Raw genomic sequence first — 22,402 nt, 5'->3', positions numbered from 1 at the left:
TTCCTTGGGGTGCAAAATGTTTTGAACTTGCGAGGAAAGGCACTAAAATGGTGGTGGGAAAGGAAACTGGGAGGAATTAATGACAAGTATAGGAAGGTTCTCAATGATTGCCTCAGAAAAAGAGATGGCCAATATGCTCGAGATCGACACCTATACAATGTAGCCATGGGTACTTATTTAAAGAAAAACATAATAAACTATCCTAATTATGTACACATACAACAGGAAAGTATTTAATGAATTTTTTTAAGGTGGATCCCATTAATGGGAATCCCAAGGGGGTTACCATTTTTTTCCTCTAACTCAAAAGAATTTCTTTGTTTGTAATTTATAATTCAGGACGGTCCCACCCATAATGACTCAAACTTAACATGATGTCCCAGCTTGGAGACTTGTTCTTTGTACTTTTAGTACAAGGTCTCCTTCCTTGAAATTTGGGTCTAAAGTCGTCTTATTGAACCACCTCTTCACCACTTCTTGGTGACTAGTCAATGCATCAAAATTTTTGTGTCTCTTCTTCTACCCTTAATAGTTCTGCCATCCTAGAATTCAGGAGCAAAGCTCTCACAAATGTGTTTACTTCCGGGCGAAGTTCTCACAAATGTGTTTACTTCCAACAGAGTACCACACATTATTAGAGCTCTGATAAATGAATCTCTATGACCTTGATTGAGACTCTCATAACTCTCTGCAAACTTTCCTAGGTCAATGTGGACGTTTGAGTTTTGTGCTTCAAACCCTAGGTTCAACAAACGAGCAAATTCTCTCTTGTCTATGGATATAATTTCCTCTTTTGTATTTTATTGACAATTGCTTTTTATCTTCATCATAATTTTTGGCGCAGACCATGACAAAATCAGGGCAAGGGAATACTTGGGGTAACACCATGCTTCCCAATCCAGCATCCCACAATGCGATTTTATTTGTTCTTTGTTTTAACATTGTGTTGAAAATAGTAAATTTTGCCCTGCTTGGATTTGTCACCTTATTAGACAGTGTATATCTAATATCTATGATACACTTTTCACCATGGATAGCAGGGTCATAAATAACATGGTATTCATCAGTGAAACCTGGTGTTTTAACCAGTTCGGTTAGGTACATTTTTTTTTCACTTGGCTTTCTGTTGAACTACTGCTTCCCGTTTTCCCCATCGTTGTTATTGTTAATAATTTAAAATAATTATAGATACAAGCCTAAAAATGCTAACCCTCAAATTGAACCATGAGATTAAAAAAAGTAAAAAAGGTGGGATGTTGGTGTTCTAGATTTTACCCAAAATTTCTATTTCACTAGATTGGCGTAGATAGTCTCTGTTACAACTTGCATTCCTCAATCTAGTAGTCACTTATGAATCTCCCTCGATTTACTGGTTTGTCCATGAAATGAAATAAGATTATGATTTATGAGTCACTTATTTTAAAAACACTGAAAAGTACAAAAGTAATACCTAAAGGGCAAAATATCTAGAAGCCTGTTGTAATTTTAATAATAATTATTAATATATATTCATCGCCAAAGGAAAAAACAATGATTGCTTTAGTCTAAATTTTGAGGACATTAAATGTAAAACGTTCAATTCCAGGTGAAGTTCTCACAAATGTGTTCACTTCCCACATTCGGATCGAAATACACCCTAAGCCGTTGATCTGTGCTCATCCAATGGACGATAGTATTTGTTGTCAGTTGTCATGGGTCCCACGACTTTTGCCATCTTTCGGGCACGTCACCACACTCGAGTCACTTTTTCGGACTATTTTTTTAGTTTTTTTAATCCTTCAACTTCCGCTCAAAATAGAGCTTTATCCACTTAATTATATTTAATTAAATGTAAAATGTTCCATTCCAGGTGAAGTTCTCATAAATGTGTTCACTTCCCACATTTGGGCCGAAATCCACCCTAAGCCGTTGATCTGTGCTCATCCAATGGATGATGGCATCTGTTGTCAGTTGTCGTGGGTCCCATGACTTTTGCCATTTTTTGGGTACATCACCACACTCGAGTCACTTTTCCAGACTGTTTTTAAAGTCTTTTTAATCCTTCAGCTTCCTCCCAAAATAGAGCTTTATAGACTTAATTATATTTGATTAAATGTAAAACGTTCAACTCCACAGGAAGTTCTCACAAATGTGTTTACTTCCCACATTCGAGCTGAAATCCACCCTAAGCCGTTGATCTGTGCTCATCCAATGGATGATGGTATCTGTTGTCAGTTGTCGTGGGTCCCATGAATTCTGCCCTTTTCAAGCACGTCACCACACTCGAGTCACTTTTCTGGACTGTTTTTTAAGTCTGTTTAATTATTTTCAACTTCTGCTTGAAAAAGAGCTTTGTAGACTTAATTATATTTAATTAATGTAAAACGTTTAATTTTGGGCAAAGTTCTCACAAATGTGTTTTCTTCCCTCATTCGGGCCGAAATCCACCCTAAGTCGTTGATCTGTGCTCATCCAACGGACGATGGTATCTATTGTCTGTTGTCGTGGGTCCCATGACTTTTGCCATTTTTTGGACACATCACCAGACTCGATTCGCTTTTCTAAACTATTTTTGAAGTCTTTTTAATCCTTTTCAACTTCCGCCTAAAATAGAGCTTTATAGACTTAATTATAGTTAATTAAATGTAAAATGTTCAATTCCAGGCGAAGTTCTCACAAATGTGTTTACTTCCCACATTCGGGTCAAAATCCACCCTAAGTCGTTGATCTAATTAAGTCTAATCCTGTTCTCTAATTGAGTCTAAGAATCTTGAATTTACTTCTAATGACCTTGGCCTTGAGTCTAATAATGTGGTGAATCTTATTGATAAACCTGCACCTCCTAAGGACCTATGCAATATGCATTACCTTTGATCTTAGTGAGACTATTGAAACACCTGATGGCCCACTATATATCAGTGCAAAGATCAAAGACATACTCTCATGAGGGGTTCTCATTGATCCAATATGTATGGTGATTGTAATAACTTAAGAATATCTTTATACTTTACAATTGCATGAAGTAACATATGATAAATTTGATTTAGTGGTTAATATCTTTGATGGTTTATCTTGTCCTACTATGGGTTCTATTACTCTTCCCATTAAGGTTGGTACTAAGTGCTTGGATGTCATTTTTGCTATCATTCCTACATCAGATCAATTTTGTGTGAAGTTGGGACATCCTTGGTTCTCTTCCATGAAATCAATCTCATCTACCATTTATAAATGTCTCAAATTTCTTCATAATGATAAAATCTTAACTATAAATCATAGCATGTACCAACCCACACATGCACTAGTTCAAAACTTCAACAACAAGTAAGTTGGACTTTTAATTCACTTTTTTTTCGCGAGATAAACATCTTTTTTTATATATTTATAAAATTATAATCAACCATAATCAATGTACAAATAATTAATGGAACAAATTGGATTTTTTTTTATATATTAAATATAGAGGAAGAAGCATTACATAAAAAAGATCACAGTATTAAATTTATTTCCATTGTTTAACAAAATATTGAAATAACGTAGCTCATAGACAAAAAGAATTTGCAAAACTATCATTAATAAAATTAAATAGAAAGCATTTTTATATCAATAAGAGGCAAACTGAAATGAACTGAAATTTGTAAAATTATCATTAATATTTATGTTTCGAAAATTTACAATTTTTACATGTCTGAGACTTGAGTCCCTCAAAAAATTTAAAGCCAAAATGAGTGAGCCACTAAGTCTGTGAGGCTATGAGGACATAGCCAAAAAAATAAACTACTAGGGGGTCAAGGCTAGGACACAGGTAGTGGATGGTTTACCCTAAGAATCTGGCCCTCCCTCCATGTAGAATTATTCAGACATTATAAGCTGAGAGAATTCTTCAAGCCAACTGTAGTTTGGAAATTCATCCAGGAGCAACCATTTCCAGAGAAAGTCCCTGCCAATCCATGCCCATTTCCTATGATGCATCAATTGCTCTGCATTCAGGTTCAAAAGAAACGGTTTCCTAACCACTAGCACTATTTGGTCAGGGAGGAGAAGCTTTGGTTAATTCACTCACCCAAGGGATCCCCACCCATACTTCTGCAAGGATGACAACACTAACATTCTCTCCAAGGAAGTATTCTTTAAACACCTTCCTTAACAACATCAACATATCCACCTTGTCTCCTCCGAGGTCCAAAAGAGACGTCATGAACCGAGATGTAATGTCCATGTTAACACGATATCTATTTTTGTTACGCAGAAAGTCTCTGCCCAGTACCATCCTCCCAGCCTCATTGGTGAACATCCCAACCTCCTTACAGACTGATTGGAGGGTTGGGTCTTTAACAAAGCCCAAAAAGGCCCTCTGGTCCCCCGCAGAAATGTTTCTCAAGCGAATAGGAGTGTACATCTTGACAAATAACATTACCAAATTAAACAACTTGAGCCTATAGACCTAAACCAGAGGCATAATTTAAATAGTGTGAGCTCCAATGATTTATCTACCAAATGGAAAAGGCTAATTGAAGATGAAAGAAGCAGAGATTGTATATAAATAGTTGAAGCTCTTGATTGTAATAATTACTTCTCTAATTGTATTAATTCCTTTAAATTTTTTTAAATCTTTCATATATTTCTGCAAATCTTTCCCATAAATGCACTAATGTGCGAAATTGGAAACAACTATAAACCAGTACCAAGTTGGCAAGTACCACATTGGAAGTCGTGGGGACAAAGTGGATTGTAGTTAGTGACTAGACATATATTAAATGATCAACTATCGATCATGACATTTGATACGTGTCTATTGAATCCATTTCCATTCTGGGCACTTTCTGGTGAACTATGTTCTCTTCAGAAAATTGGGTCGAAATAAAACTTCAGCCATTGATCTACAATCATCAAATGATTTAAAATCATTGATGGATTTTAGGTACATGTCCCCCTTCATGTGTCAAAGAGGTCGCAATTATCACTACATTGTGCAGAGTCTAGACTCAATGCGATGTACTGATGTTATGTGATGTTCCTTGTCTATTAATGACAATGAATTCATGAAATCGCCAATAAAATATGCTTTTTTCATAAATAAATTTTTTTTAGCCAAACAAACTAAATAATTTTCAAGCAGTGGATAAAAATCGCCAATACACTTAAATAATTTTTCATTCAGAGTAAAAATTTTCGCCCATAAAATTATATATTTCTTCCTTTAAACAAAAAATATTTGCCTCCTACAATATATACTTTCCCCATAGAACAAGGTATTATTTGCCATAAATTTATGGAATTTTCGTACCCTAGAAAAAAATTGTCAATACAAAATAATTTTTTTCCCTATTTAAAAAAAAAAAATTGTCATCAATAAGAAAGTTTCCCCCAAAAAATAATGTCTGATTTGCCAGGATTTTACACTTTTGCCAAGGGGGTGGTTTCTTAAAGTTATCCCTGACTATAAGCTATATTATTTACAATCTTGAATAAAGTTGTAACAATCACCCTATAAAAAGTGGATAACATTCTTACAACAATTCCATCAGTCTTCAAATACAATCATGGGAAACTAACAAAGTGGTGGACATGATTTCTAGACCACCTCTTCTCTTCTTAGTTAGTAATCTTTCTATTTAGAGAATCCATTTACAAAATAAGTATAGGCTGAATATTATTTACATATTTAAGATTTTAGTGATGAGTAAAAATAAAAAAACTCAACGTAGGCATGATGATTTTAAAGAAAAAAAAATTTATTTTCCTCTTTGATGGGCTTCTTTATAAGGTGGATATATTTGAGGGGTTATATCTCTTCCTTAATGATAACCATTACCTTCATATTGTCTCATAATATTCATCTTTGGATTTTGTTCTACATTAATTTCCATGTATATCGTTCCAACTTGTCAGTTTCTTTTTTGATTGGGGCATCGTCATATCACTTGGACAAGGAGAAACATGAGTAATTTTGAAAGAGATCACCTTCATTCTTGGTGTTTCCATTATTTACAACATATCCTATATGGCAAACATACCTACATCTATACATGGTTTTGTTTCTCCCTATGGGGAGACAAGTGGTTTGTAAGTGTTGGATTATGATTTTCCTTCAAATACTTACCATTATTGCAAACAATTCTTCATTATTAGATTCTTGGGGGTTATTGATGTTGATAAATCCATGTACATCACTTCATCATTCACTTGTACATGATTTTCATATCTCTTTTTTGGAGAGGAGTTTTGTCCCACAAGGTTTTCTCGTTTTCCCTGTTTGTGAGAGATTAGTTGCATGGTTATTTATGGATAGGTACCTAACATGGCCTAGTTTTCCAAACCCATATATTGCATTGTTATATTAGACTTGCATCATTTTCAAAATAATTTCTCAACCTAAGTTTCACTAAAGGGAGTGTGTTGGTGTGAATAAGGTTATATCCTAACTAGTTCATAGTTAGGACCTATTCACATTGTTAAAATTACTTAGGATAGCTTAGATGTCACATGTAAATTTTATTTAATATTGTTCATATATTAGTTATCCTAACTGCAATTCTAGATAGATATGAGTCATAGCTCATTATTTAATATTAAATAAAAATGCATCATACACTTAATATTTGTAACAAGGTGGTTGCATTTCTACCTCCATTGTATCATATCAATTTCATCTCAATCATTTCAATTCAATTTTTATTGGTTCATTCTTGTTCATCTTGCAACATTCTCTTATGATTGGTTTATTTCTTTGTTGATCCCTTGAAGTTTACAACTTCATGATGCGCTCTTAATCTTTACAACAATAACTACCAATGGATAATACAATTTTGTTCTTTAAATAGTTATTAATAGACAAATAGAGCTAAAGAAGATAAAAAACTTAAGAGAATGTTATTGATTCATTTAGCAAACAGGTCTAATCATATAAAAATTTACATGGTACAAGAAGTCCATGGGCCTTGTAATTAGTTCATTTATGTTTTCCTATGGATGTATTTATAATGTATGATGTCAAGTGGGATAATATTAGAACCAAGGTGTCATCAACCTTGTAAATCATGTGTATTTAATTAATTCTAATATTATATGTAAATCACTCATAATGGATGAGGGATTCACCATCCATAGTGATTATTTTTTACCATTAGGATTTTATTGCTATGATAATTAATTATTTACCAACAAGAAGTTATTGTTTATTCGACAAGCGTATTGGATGTTATGGAGGTTTTAAGCACCCAAATTCCCATGAGGTTGTTAACAAACCTTTAAAAAATATATATTTTGTATCCTCTTTGGTAATTATTTCTATTTTCATTTTATTTTTCATGATTATGATCTCATATGCATAAAATTTTCAATATAATTTCATTGTTTACTTTATCTTAATTTATATATTTTCAAGTGAAGAAGACCATAACAAGGAGGGAAGTAATATAGTGGCAGTTGGAAGTTGGAGGTTGATACTATAACACAAACCTAATTTGACTAAGTAATTATACAGCATTGTGCGCCTACTTAATGAGGATTTCTATGACAAAAATAAAGTCATTAAAGCAATATGGTACAGATCTATAAAGCCATTTTTGTTTTAGGTATTGACTTAAGGAGGTAGATGGAGAAATAAATTTCTAACATGTAATGAATCTAATATCATTTAGAAAGGCTATCAACATGATTGGAGATATTTTTAAAGCTACTTGCAAGTACTTATGTGACATTCTAAGCCATTAGGATTCATATTTATTGTAGACATGATCAATTGTAGATCTAAAACTGGATTTCCTCTAAACCTAGGAGAAAATTACCATTAGAACATGTTCTTTTGTATTGGTGATATGTGACATCATGCAAACCTAAAGTAAGTCTAATATTTTAAATTCTTGTAAAGTATTGCTAATTAATTGTCTGTCATTTATCTTTCAAGGAATTTAATGTCTAAACAAGGTGGTTGTTACTATGATTTGGGAACAAATCTAAATGATATGTGATGGCTAGGTGCACAATATTATCACATGTTAAAGTTTTAAAGAACTCCAAGGTAAGATAAATGAGCTATAAATAAAGTTTCTCTTAATGAAGTTAAGACTTGTCCAATTAGTATTGTTACAAAGCTCTTGTTTCCTCTATTCTAAGTAGAATAAGGCATCAACTTGAGATTTATTTCCATACAATTTTAAGTATTATTATTTCTAAGAAGTTGTTTGCATACATAGCCTTTCACTAACTTGAAGGTCTTCATGGGTTTGTAATGAAAATTTTGAGGATTTACATCTATATTTGATGATACATTTTCTAGTGTGATTGTTATATGGGACTAGCCAATCTTCTAACAAATTGTAAAACTTTCTCAAAGCTTTCTTGAGGGTATTTTCCACTTTAATATAAAGCATATACATTTGCTCATTCATGAAATATTTAAATATACTTGGTCTTTGATATTTATGACATATACATTCCTCCACCACACTAAATCAATCCAAAAACTTAATTCTCTTACATTAGTTTTGATTCTAACTGTCTTACTAACTATGCATAACCCCTTGCTTTAAAATCTTACCACCTATGAAAGTTAATGCTAAGAACTTCCTTAGTCTCTTTAATTTTATTCTTTAAATTTCAAGTAACATCCTATAGAACCTAAAATGAAGAAGAGACACCCTCTCCAATTAGTCGATCCTTGATTGCTTACATTCTAATTGTAAATTTCACTACATTAACTTAAACTTTTAAATTACATTCTTTCAATTATAACAACCCATACCCCTAACTAATGCACTATTTCATTCAATTCAATTTATATAAGACAAAAAGCACACATATAGATCATAACAGTCTATTCTAACATCATGTATTAAATTATAGTTTGTCAATCTTGGATCCCTTGATTAGGGGATTATTTTTTGCAAGACTTTGACGCCCAAATCTCTTGTGATCAAAAGAACAATTATGTTCCTCGGGATATCTGTGCTTGCTACAAAATACATGATCACATCTACACTTAAAACTCACACCCATTCTGCAACGCTTATTGCAGTTGAAACATCTGCACTCTGTTACCTCTTTCTCCATTTTTCCTTCTTCTTTCTCTATATATCCTCCTTTCTCACTTTCTTATGCTTTTTTACCTGCTGCTTCGCTCTCTTCTTTCCCCTTCGCTTTCTTTGCCACCTTTTCAGCTAACGATTGTTTCTCCATATATTTTTTGTAACAGAAAGAACACATATTCATATTCTCAGCAGTACCGAAAAACCCACATTTATTAATGCAAAGGTTATTCTCTTCTGACATCTCCAAGTCTATGCCAATGCAATTCGAATGAAATAGTTAAAGGTGATTTCTTTATTCAATTCGGGTTTCTATTCTTATATCTTTTGAACGCCTTGCAATGGAGCACGAACCAACAAACACGTCGTTTATCTTACTCTTCTTCCTATCAAGCGAAAATCAATGGCTCGTATTTGTTTTTAATTATTTAATTTGCCCGAAGAAATTCATCATGAAGAAGTAATCATAATACTAGAAAATTAACAGATCTCTTTCAACAAATAGATCAGTAGGTTCTGATAGCATGAAAGATCCATCCTTAACGATGTGGCATACCATATCATAAAGGATGAGTCAAGGGTGGATGGAAATCCAATGCTAAACCAGGCCTGATTTATGGCTACCTAGATGGAACCTGAGTGTAATAAACTCATCATGGCTTCCATTAACAAGGCTAAATTTTATACGCAAAGCAGAGTGACCAGTGTTAAGATGAAGACCAACAGACATCATTGCCTTCCCTCCAAAACTGTGTCTCTTCAGTTTCCGGTGTAGTTGGAAGCTTATTTAAAGCTGCTGTTGTATCGTTGTAATAGGTAATTTGTTGATATAATAAAAGACCTCTGCTCTCAGTGTGGATGTAGGCTAAGTTTGCCGAACCACGGTAAAATCTGGTGTTTAGTCTTTGTGCTCTGTTTTTCATCCATTTTATTTCTGCAAACTGTATTTGTTTATCTTCTATCTTGTACAATTGGTATCAGAGCTGGGTGCACAGCTGTTTGGAAATTTGGTAATTGAATTTCTTGAAGATGGAGGATTTGAAGGTGCAGAAATTTTCTGGAAAGAATTTTGGGATATGGAAGATTCAGATGCAATCTTTGCTGATCAAGCAAGACCTTAAACTTGCGCTCGAAGGAAAACCAAAGAAGCCTTCTACCATGAAAGACGAAGATTGGGAGATTCTTGATGAAAAAGCCAAGGCAACAATTTTTCTTTTGCTGAATGAAAATGTTTTGTTCAATGTTGTAGAGGAGAATACTACAAAAGAAGTTTGGGATAAACTGATAAAAATATATGCTATGGCGTCTGCTGCAAATAAAGTCTTCATCATGAAGAAACTTTATAAACTCAAGATGAAGGAAGGTTGCACAATGGCGAACCATATTAATGAATTCAACACTTTGATCAACCAAGCGAATTCGGTTGGAATGACTCAAGACAATGAAAATAAAGTTGTTCTTCTCTTATGCTCTCTACCAAACAGCTGGGATGGAGTTGTGACAGCCATAAGCACTACGACATCAAGCTCCAAGAAGTTGGCCTTTGATGAAGTTTCAGCCACTCTTCTCTCCGAAGATTTAAGGAGGAAGAATGATGAGCCCTCATCTAGTGATGCTCTCACAATGGTGAGCACCGAAAATAGAGGAAGAATCCAATATAGAGGCAGAAATAATAACTATCGGAGGTCTAAATCAGCTAGAAGATCGCAGTCTAGAGGAAGAGAAGGTGGTTGTTGGTTTTGTGGGAAGGTTGGTCATGTCAAGAAAGATTGTAGAAAGTACAAGAAGGCACAAGACAAAGTATTGGACAGTGAAGCATGCATAGTCCATGATAAAGATGATGGGATTCTAGTACTAGCTACAACTGATACAAAATCTAACTCATGGGTAATTGATTTCGGTGCCTCTTTTCATGCTTCCTCTCTCACGGATGCATTCACAAATTATCAAGAAGGTGATTTTGGAGAAGTATACTTGGGTGACAACAAAGCTTGTAAAATCATTGGGAAAGGTGATGTTGTCTTGCATCTAGATGGAGGAGCCAAATTATTGCTCAAAGATGTTAGACATGTTCCTCAATTAAAGAGAAATCTGATTTCAGTCAGCCAATTATATACACAAGGCTTTAAAACCAAACTCACGGACACATGGAAAATAGCCATGGGTTCCTTAACTATTGCAAAAGGAGACAAGATGGGTAATCTCTACATTGTGAAAACCATTGATGAGGTGGGAGCTACTATGACACTTGTGGGAAGCAATGTAGCCCTTTGGCATCAACAGTTAGGTCACATTCAACAGTTAGGTCACATGAGCAAGAAAGGCCTTGAGGTGATGCTCAACCATGACCAACTTCCAGGTCTACAATCAGAAAATTTAGAGTTTTGTGAACATTGTCTTCATGGGAAGCAAAGACAGGTTAGCTTCTTGAAGAATGGACACAACATGAAGACAACACCGCTAGAATTGGTGCACGCGGATGTCTTCGGACCTACGGAGGTGACCTCTTATGGAGGCGCAAACTATTTTGTTACTTTCCTAGATGATTGTACTAGAAAAGTTTGGATTTATATGATGTCCTGTAAATCTGAAGTGTTTTCAAAATTCAAAATTTTCAAAGCACTTGTTGAAAACCAAAGTGGTCACAAAATAAAGTGTTTAAAAACGGATAATAGAGGTGAATTTTGTTCCTTGGAGTTTGATAACCTTTGTGCAGATCATGGCATTAGAAGAATTAAAATTGTTCCGTTCACCCCTCAAGAGAATGGGGCAGCGGAAAGGCTCAACCGAACTATCCTTGAGAAAGCACGGTGCATGCTCTCAAATGTTGGTTTAAGCAAGGAGTTTTGGGCCGAGGCTTGTAATACAACTGTGTATCTAATCAACTGGAGTCCTTCATCACAGTTGAATTTTGGTATTCCAGAAGAGGAATGGTTAGGAAAATGGATTTCATATTCACATATCCAAGTTTTTGGATGTGAAGCCTATGTTCATGTCCCTAAAGAAAAAAGGACAAAGCTGGATTTTAAATCACAGCGAGGCATCTTTGTAGGCTATGGCAAAGATCAATTTGGTTTCAAACTTTGGGATCCCGTTGGAAAGAAAATAATTTGTAGCAGAGATGTTGTCTTTAATGAGACAGTATTTCCAAGCTTGGAGAAACATGACAATTCAAAAAATGAATACATACATTTGCTAGATTTATGTAATAATGGCAATTCGAGTCGAAATAATTATTCTGTTCGAAATAATTCTGCTGTTCATAACACTTCAGCGGGTTTGGATACTACATGGTGGCATGATGGTATGTCTTCAGTGCATCAACAATCTTTGTTCAATATGTAGCCTACAAGTTATTCCCCTGTCTGTGACTCACAGCTTGGTATGCAGCCATTTGTTGACTCTCCAAATTGGACTATTGACCAACATATGTGCAAAAGTAGTGGTGATAATGGTCATAATGATGAAAACACCAGGGTGCAGAAAGGTGTAGTCTCCTCTGATAAAAGGCATTCACCATCTGAAAAAGACCAAGAACATAGTGATGGGGATATAAGAGAAAAAGACCTAGCTGATGTTAAAATTGATTTAGGGAATGTCAGAATGTCAAATAGATAGAGAAAGATTCCATCCAAATTCTCTGATTATGAACTTCTCTTTGCTAAAGAGGCAGAGCCCACTTTATTGCTCTCTGAATATACAAAACCTTCAAATTTTCAAGCAGCTATGAAGGATGAAAATTGGGATAAATGGCAGGGTGCTATGCAAGAAGAAATGAGTTCGATTGAAGCTAATAACACATGGGATTTGGTTGTCATTCCACCAAATTGAAAACCACTTAAGAACAAGTGGGTATATAAATTGAAAGAAGAAGGCGAAGGTAGGAAGCGTTACAAAACCAGATTGGTGGTAAAGGGTTATGCTCAAGAAAAGGGGATCGATTTCACTGAAATTTTCTCTCCAGTTGTGAAGATGACATCAATCCGAACTGTTTTAGGACTCGCAACTGTATGGGACCTTGAGTTGGAACAACTTGATGTAAAGACAACGTTTCTACATGAAGACATTAATGAAGAATTGTACATGAATCAGCCTGAAGGCTTTGTGCAAAAAGGACATGAACATCTTTATTGTCGACTAAAACGTAGCTTGTATGGGCTCAAACAAGCCTCGAGGCAGTGGTATGTTAAGTTTGATTCTTTCATGGTTGAACACAACTTCATAAGATGTGAATTTGATCCGTGTATCTACTACAAGAAAATTCTGAATGGTGAATTAGTCATTCTTCTTCTCTATGTTGATGATATGTCAGTAGCTGGTACAAGTTCTAGAATTGTTGGTGAGTTAAAAACTAAATTGGCAAGTAAATTTGCTATGAAGGATTTAGGGGCAGCCATGAAGATTCTTGGCATGACGATCACCCGAGATAGAGAAAAGAAGGAGATCACTTTGTCACAAAAGGAATACATTGATAAAGTAGTTGATCGTTTTGGTATCGCTGATGCCAATATTGTTTTGACCCCACTTGCCACTCATTTTCAGTTATCTTCTGATTTGTGCCCAAAAACACAAGAAGACAAGGATTTCATGGAAGAAATTCCTTACAAATCAGCAATTGGTAGCATTATGTATGCTATGATTTCTACACGTCCCGACATTGCTCATGCGGTGGGAGTTGTGAGTAGATTCATGAGAAATCTCGGGAAGATTCATTGGGAAGCGGCTAAGTGGATATTGAGGTACCTAAAAGGAACTTCAAATTATGCATTATGCTTTGGTGGCAACAATGTTTAGTTACAAGGTTTCACGGATTCGGCTCTTGTTGGAGATTTAGACAAACAGAGGTCTACTACTGGTTATGTCTTCATGTTTGCTGGAGTTGCCATTAGTTGGGCCTCTAGGATGCAACGTTCTATTGCCCTTTCTTTTGCAGAGGCTAAGTATTTGGCTCTTTCTGAAGGTGCGAGAGAAATGATCTGGTTGCAATGATTGTTTGGTGAAATGAAGTTCCAACAAAGTGATTATGTTATGTTTTGTGATAGTCGCAGTGCCATTTTTATGGCTCATAACCATTCCTCTCAGCAACGTTCTAAACATATTGATGTGCATGCATATTCTGTTCGTCATATGGTTGAAGAAGGCAAGTTGAAGGTTGTTAAAATTGACACAAATGTCAACCCGACAAATAACTTTACTAAAAGTGTGTCCAAGGAGAAGTTCGAAAGTGCAAGGACTTCTCTTGGACTCGTAAAGAAGAAGTAAATCAGCAGGAAGAGCAGGGGAATGACTGATCAATAGTAGCATCCGTTGGCTATCAGGTGGGAAATTTTTAAGATGAAGACCAACGGACATCATTGCCTTCCCTCCAAAACTGTGTCTCTTCAGTTTCCGGTGTAGTTGGAAGCTTATTTAAAGTTGTTGTTGTATCATTGTAATAGGTAATTTGTTGATATAATAAAAGACCTTTTCTCTCAGTGTGGATGTAGGCTAAGTTTTCCGAACCACGATAAAATCTGGTGTTTAGTCTTTGTGCTCTGTTTTTCATCCTTTTTATTTCTGCAAACTATCTTTGTTTATCTTCTATCTTTTACAACCAGAACAATCTTCGAATTGAAGTCGTTCATCACAGTCTGGGACACACCCTTGTTAAAGCTTTCCGTCTGCTAAGTGAATCTATTAATTGGAGGAGGATTTCCGTAGTGTTTGTAAGGTTTCAATGAAGTAATCATTGCTTACGGTGCCTCAAAAATGTATCAAACATGCATAAATCACAAACGTTATACTCTACTTGGCCCAAAATTGTAGCTTAAGTAGCAGTTTTACTATCAAATAATTGTTTATATTTTGCATTTTACCTATTCTGTAGGTCCTTACCAAGTAGTTCTTTCCTTTGAAAAGAACAAGGACTTTGTTGTTGCGAAGTAGCAAGCTCTGTTGAATGCTTCCAAATGTTCCTTTGTTGCAAGTCTTTTTCATCCTTTTCCCCAGGAGTCTTCAAAATCCTCCAAGTTCTCTTCCATTGCATTGGAACACGTTTTAAGGTATATTAACATTGGAAACTATTTTTTAGCTAATGGTGTAATGTTATCTTTTTATGCTACTTTATTTGTTTATGCTACTCCATACACAGGTTACTATTTTTTTTATTTTTATTTTATATGCATTTTCTCTTGTTTTCTAGAAAACTATATCAATTTATTCCAATGATTTTGAACCATTTAATTCCATGTATGTCATGCTCATTTATTTTTCCTTTTAGAAAGTACAATCCCTATCTTTTAATGTTAAACTACAATGCATTTTTTGTGATTGTGATTTAAGTAGGCTTTTATGGTAGATTTGAAAAAGAAGTCTATGCAGATATAGAGATGAGGGTTGTGGAATCATAAAGGAATAATTCAATATAGATTTTAGAGATAATTGAATTGGAATATGAGCAGAATTATAAGAGTTTATAAGCACAATTATTGAGGATTATATTTGCAGATTATATAAGGAGAGTGTGAGAAGTTGTATGACTAATTTATGATAAGTTTTATGAGGAGATTGTAATCATTTTTGTGGTGTATTTATGATCATCATTATAGAAGATTAGAGAAGAAAATTAAAGCAGAATTTAAAGGAGAAATTGAATGAGGAGTTGGCACATCTAGTGGGTTAGTTATCACAAATTGAATGAAGGGTTGGTGCTTACAAAAATTTTAAAACGAAGGTTAATAAAAGCAAATTGTTTTTTCATCATTTTCTCTCATAAGAGTTTTTTAATATAAAACACATGTTCTACAAGTGTGTTGTGTAATTTCTATATCTTATGTTGTTATTTTTTAATTGACAATATTATGGTATTAAGTTAGAAAAGCTAAATGTTTTTGTTATTCCCATTCATTCCCCACTCATTATTTCTGTTTCTACCAATAACCACACTTATTCAATTCTCCAAATTTACTTTGGCCACTTTTTCCAACATAATCCTTTTGGTAAATAAATTATGATTGAGAAAAGAAACATAATACACATTAGGAGAATGCTTCTTTGGCTTTAGTTTTAATAAAACCATTAGTTTTGTAACAATTTGTTCTCAATTTTACCTTGTGACTTCATGATTAGATTGTGTAATATTTTTTTTTTTTAACACAATCTAATCTACAAGTAACAAGGTAAAATTGTAATCATGGATTGTGGAAATCTAATAGCATTAAACAATTTTGTTATAATCAAACACAAGATTATTACCACCAATTTTTTAAACTGCATTTCTTATACATTATGAGTGATGAAAAAGAAATCATAAATTTGTTTTCAACTTCATTTTCCTCAAATAAATTTGCATTCTTCATGTTTATATAAATTTGTTTATTTCTAGATGATTAACATAATTATTATTTTTTCTACAACATTATGACTTTCATCTACCCTTTCTTCTTACTATTGCAAATAAATTAAAATTAAATATTTTTCCATAAAAATAATATTCTCTTTTGTATTTTTTTAGAATTTTTATCTTTCATCTCTTAATACTTTTAACTCTACCTTTGTGGCTAACTTTTAATGCATCTACATGATACTATGTTCTTTAAATAATACTTGTGATTTGAATATATAACTAAGAGGGGAATACGCTATTCTATTCAACCTTTGTTGATAAGTTTGTAAACCTTCGGTCCAAGGGGTTGAGCTTAGTTGGTTAAAGCATTGAGTTCTCAATGTGGAGACCAAAGTTCAACTCTCATGAGGGACACCTTTGTGTAGAATTCTAAGTTGTGACTCTTAGTTTTCCATTGGTTGTTTAAAATGGATTTCTAAGTTGTGACCCTGATGCTCGAATGAACAAAAAATGAACTTTGTGATTCTATGATACTTTATACAAAAAGTTTGTAAACCTTTTAAAAAATTCATTTGAATTCATAATAGAAACTATAATAGTGTTTTATTTTATCTTTCAATGATACTTGTGATTTGAATAGCTTCGTAATTGTAATTAGCTACTCTATTCATCATTTCTTCATAATTTTATAGAAGATCCATTTGAATCTTCTAAAACAACTATAATAAAGTGTAATCTTGTACATCATTGAAAGTTTTTCAATAGATTTCTAATTTTCTAATGTATTTATAGAAGACCACGTCGATTAAAAACAACCATTGCCCAAAGTAAACAAATGTCTACTTTATTCAAAATCCATCATTTATAAATTTTGATATACTTGAGAATCTATTTTATTTCAAATTCTAAACTCTTAGAAGTTTGTTTCATTCATTTCTTATTTTACGAAGAAACAAAATTACATTTTTATCTATAAAAAAACTCTAATTTTCTACTTGTGTTCATAAATAATATATTCTCTTTTAAGAAAAAATATTCTCTATTAAATTCCACATCTTGCAAATTATTTTTATTTAAAATAAAAATTTGAAAAACTAATCATAATTCTTTGATAGTCAAAAATTATTTTCATCCAAAATAAAAATTTGAAAACCAACCATGATAAATTAACTTAAAAAATAATAATTTCCTTCTGAATCTATTTGTTAAAAAGTTCATATATACTTTGTCTTTCTGAAATATATTGTTTCAAGAAATAAAATTAAATTGCCGCTGAAATAAAACATTTACTAAAAAAAATATATTGTTCAAAATCATACGCAAAATTGAAAACGCACATAAACATTGCTGCAATTTTAAAACGGACACGTCTATTCTGGCTCCAAAACGGCAGTATGGATTGACTAACACGTGTGTTAGTCACGCATTTTACATCGTCGATTTTGCAATTAACGACTGTGATTGACTAACCTATCACTAACACGCTGTATGAAAGGTCTGTTTTGGAGCCAGAATAGCTTCGGCCTTTTAAAACTATCTTCTATCCCATAAATGTATTCTTTGAATAGCCAATAAACATTTTCAAAAGCTCGAATGGTTGAAAGAATATTTTGTACATACTACAGAGCAGACAAGCTTAATAATAATGTTGTTTTAAATCTCTTCGTTTAATGATTTTATTTTCAAAATACATAAAATATAATATTAAAAAATACACGAGAGATGATAATATAATTAAATATGAAAAAATTGTTGGAAGCGAAGTCCAACGGACTCCTTCCTCTTGCCGTCAAAACTCTTGGCTATTCAACTTCTCCTTGCAAGATCTTTAAGAGCTGATTGTATTTCATTTGTAGAGGTTAATTTCTAGAGCTGCTTGTAGCTGTGTATGTGTGTAAACCAGATTGGTTATTAATCTATTGATTGCCTTGCTTCAAGTGTGGATGTATGCAATTGCCAAACCACGATAAATCTGTGTGTCTCATTTGTCTGTGTTGTGTGTTTATAATTATGTTTTATCTGTTGTTTAAATTCATTTCTTCATCCTAAAAATTGGTATCAGAGTGAGGTTAGATCGCTGTTAAGATTTTGGTGGTTGAAATTCTAGAATCATGGAAGAGGCTAAGATAAAGAAGTTCTCCAGACAAAGCTTCAGGTTATGGAAGGTGCAAATGGAGTCTTTGCTGATAAAGAACGACCTTTCACTCGTGCTTGAAGGGAAAGCGAAGAAGTTAACTGCGATGACTGATAAAGAATGGGAAAAATTAGACAAGAAGGCAAGAGCGACAATTTTTCTCTCACTATCCAACAATGTTATCTTCAATGTCATGGGTGATGCAACAACAAAAGATGTATGGCATAGACTCACAACCATGTATGAAATGGCATCGACTATAAATAAAGTGTTTATCATGAAGCGCTTGTACAAACTGAAAATAAAGGAAGGTTGTGCTATGGCAAACCACATCAATGAATTTAATACATTGATTAGTCAAGTGACTTCGGTGGGGATGACACAAGATGATGAGAGAAAGGCTGTTCTCTTATTATGTTCTTTGCCAAGCAGTTGGGATGGTGTTGTAACAATAGTTAGTGCATCTATATCCGGTAAAAATAAGTTGTTTTTTAATGATGTAGCAGCTACTCTTCTCAATGAGGATTTGAGAAGAAAGAATGATGAACCTTCATCCGGTGAAGCCTTAACAGTGGTCAACACCGAAAATAGAGGTAGAAGTCATAATAAAGGCATAAATAATTACCATAGACGTTCGAAATCAGCAAGGAGATCCAAGTCTAGAAACAGAAATGGTGAATGTTGGTTTTGTGGCAAAGCTAGTCATGTGAAGAAAGATTGTAGAAACTTCAAAAGGGCACAAGAGAGGGTGTGGGACAGCGAAGAAAATATAGTCTACGATAAAGATGATAGTGTACTAATCCTTTCAACAACCGACACTACTATAGATTCATGGGTGCTTGATTCCATTGCCTCCCATCATGCTACCTCATGTCTTGAAGCATTCATTAACTACCATGAAGGTCATTTTGGAAATATTTTTTTAGGAGATAACAAAGCTTGTGAAATTACAGGCAAAGGGGATGTATTGCTGCCATTAGAAGGTGGTAAAACATGGCTGCTCAAAGATGTTCACCATGTCCGAAAATTGAAGCGGAATTTGATATCCGTTGGACAACTCTTTGATCAAGTTCTTAATGTAAATTTTCTTCTGGATACATGGAAGGTGACTCATGGTACCATGCTAATTGCAAATGGTAATAAAGTGGGTAGTTTATACATATTTAAGACTCATGGTGAAGTGGGAGCTACAATGGTGATTGAGGACAACAAACCGGATCTTTGGCATCAAAGACTTGGGCACATTAGCAAGAAAGGTCTCCATGTTATGCATACAAGAAATCAGCTTTCGGGCCTCAAACTTATTGACTTAGCCTTTTGTGTACATTGCCTCTATGACAAACAAAAGAGAGTCAGTTTTTTGAAAGGTTGGCGTAACACAAAGACAACATCGCTAGAGCTTGTATACTCAGATGTTTGGGCCTACTGAGGTAACCTCCATTGGAGGAGTTAACTATTTTGTAACCTTTATTGATGATTGTACAAGAAAAGTATGGATTAAATGTTTACAAACCGATAATGGTGGAGAATTGTGTTCACATAAATTTGATGATTTTTGTGTTGATAATGGGATTAGAAGAATCAAGGTTGTTCTTTTCACTCGTCAATAAAATGGTGCAGTCGAGAGGATGAATAGAACAATTCTTGAAAAGGCATGATGTATGTTGGCTAATGTAGGTTTAGGCAAGAAATTTTGGGCAGAAGCATGTAACACGACAGTGTATTTAATCAACCGAAGTCCCTCATCTAAATTAGATTTTGGTATTCCTGAAGAGGAATGGCAAGGGAAGAGGATTTCATACTCGCATCTTCATGTGTTTGGATGTGAAGCCTTCTCACATATACCCAAGGAGAAGCGAACCAAATTAGATCCAAAGTCGCTGAAATGTATTTTTGTTGGGTATGGCGAAGAGCAATTTGGTTTCAGATTGTGGGATCTAGTTCACAAAAAGATTGTTCGCAGTAGGGATGCAATTTTACATGAAACCTCCTTCTTTGCACTAGAAGATTCAAATAAATTAGAGAAAGAATATGTCCTTATGTCTTTGTTTTAGAATTCGACTACTAGTGCTCTGCCTCTGGTCTCTCATTCAGTGGGAGCCCCTATGACATCTACCTCAGTTGAATACAATTCTCAGACTGAGAATGAAGTAGTGAGTATTGACAATGTTTTCTCTTCATTTAATTCTAAAATTGGGGGTCTGCATAACATAACACATCCTCTTCACACTAACACTCATGGCATAGAAAATATGGAGGAACACCCATACGGTGAGCATTTTGGCTCACATCACCACCATTTAGTTGGGCATTCTTCACGATGGTCTGAATCTCCACCGTATCCTGCAAGATTTGTTTCACTCCCCCATGACATGCTACGAAGTCTTCAAACTATGTAGCACACCCACCTCCATCTCCATAGTAGTTGTCCCCACACCCCGTAGCTTGCTCACCTCCCCCACGGGCTCCCTGCAGTCTTCTCCACGGGCTCCCTGCAGGCTTCACCTCTGCAGTAAAACCATGGAGTCACCCTCCTGTGCAGACTGTGGAGGGTGCCACCATGGCTCCCCATTTGCTGCACTCGCGACAACCCCAGGTCGTGGAAGATGCCGCCTTGGCACCTAGCTCCTTGCACACTCACAGAACGCAGGCAGTGCAAAATACTAATGCGGGTTCCTCCTCCCGCAACTTGCCTATGTTCAACATGGACAAAAAATCCACAAGTCACTGATTGCCCTGCAGATAGGGAAATTAATAGTAAAACTACCAGGAAAATTAACAATGGGAGAGATATCAATTTGTATAAACAAGGATCACATAAATTGAATGATTCTACTACCGAAACAAAGAGTCAATTGAGGAAATCTTCCAGACAGAGGCGACCTCCTGCAAAGTTTTTTGATTATGATTTATTGTTTTGTGAAGAAGCTGAACCTACCTTGCTAATCTCTGATCAAACAAAGCCTGCAACATACAAAGAAGCTTGTAAAATTGCAGACTGTGATAACTGGCACGCTGCAATGTGTGAAGAAATGGATGCACTATTGCGAAATCAGACATGGGATTTGGTGCCACTTCCGCCTGACAAAAAGGCATTAAGAAATAAATGGGTGTATAAACTCAAAGATGAAGCCGGTGGTTGCAAAAGATTTCAAGCAAGACTAGTTGTAAAGGGATATGCTTAGCAATAAGACCTCGATTTCAAAGAAATTTTCTTGCCAGTAGTAAAAATGACTACCATCCAAGCAGTATTGGGCTTAGTTGCAACCTTGGATCTTGAACTTGAATAGCTAAATGTGAGGAACTATTTATGCATCGGCCGAAAGGGTTCATTAAAAAGGGGCAGGAACACTTCTATTGCAGATTGAAACACAATTTGTATGGGCTTAAGAAAGACCCTCAATAATGGTATCTTAAATTTGACAAATTCATGATTGATCACAAGTTTACTCGCAGCGAGTCTGATCCTTGTATCTATTTTTAAAAGCTCCCTAATGGTGAATTTGTCATTCTTCTCGTTTATGTGGATGATATGCTAGTGGCCAGCACAAGCATGAATATTGTGAGTGAACTTAAAACTCACTTAGCAAAGGAATTTTCCCTGAAAGATTTAGGGGCAGCAAAAAAGATTCTAGGAATGACTATTTTTTGGGATAGGAAAAAGAGAGAACTCAAACTATTTTAGCAAGATTACATTAAAAAAGTATTGAACAAATTTGGTATGGAAGATGCTAAGTTTGTTTGCATACCCTTAGCCTCTCATTTTCAGTTGTCTTGTCAATTGTGTCCAAAAACACAAGAAGATAAGGAGTTTATGGACAAAATTCCATACAAATATGTAGTTGGCAGCCTTATGTATGCTATGGTGTCTACTCATCCAAACATTGCTCATGCCATGGGAGTGGTGAGCAGATTTATGGCTAATCCAGGCAAATCACA

General features: G+C 34.6%; 1 protein-coding gene across 1 annotated transcript; it reads right to left on the bottom strand.

Annotated features, from left to right (window-relative positions):
- Positions 1–8,817: 8,817 nt before the first annotated feature.
- On the bottom strand, positions 8,818–9,249 carry LOC131033882 (zinc finger A20 and AN1 domain-containing stress-associated protein 7-like). Its single transcript, XM_059220525.1, has 3 exons — positions 9,087–9,249; positions 8,971–8,977; positions 8,818–8,923 (listed from the first exon to the last, which is right to left on the bottom strand). Exons 1-3 carry the CDS (start codon positions 9,247–9,249, stop codon positions 8,818–8,820), a joined length of 276 nt encoding a protein of 91 aa, XP_059076508.1.
- Between the last annotated feature and the right edge of the window lie 13,153 nt (positions 9,250–22,402).

Source organism: Cryptomeria japonica, chromosome 5 (assembly GCF_030272615.1).
Source record: "Cryptomeria japonica chromosome 5, Sugi_1.0, whole genome shotgun sequence".
NCBI classification, from domain to species: Eukaryota; Viridiplantae; Streptophyta; class Pinopsida; order Cupressales; family Cupressaceae; genus Cryptomeria; species Cryptomeria japonica.
The sequence above is the reverse complement of the archived record's forward strand: the minus strand, read 5'-3'. Positions and strand labels throughout refer to the sequence as shown.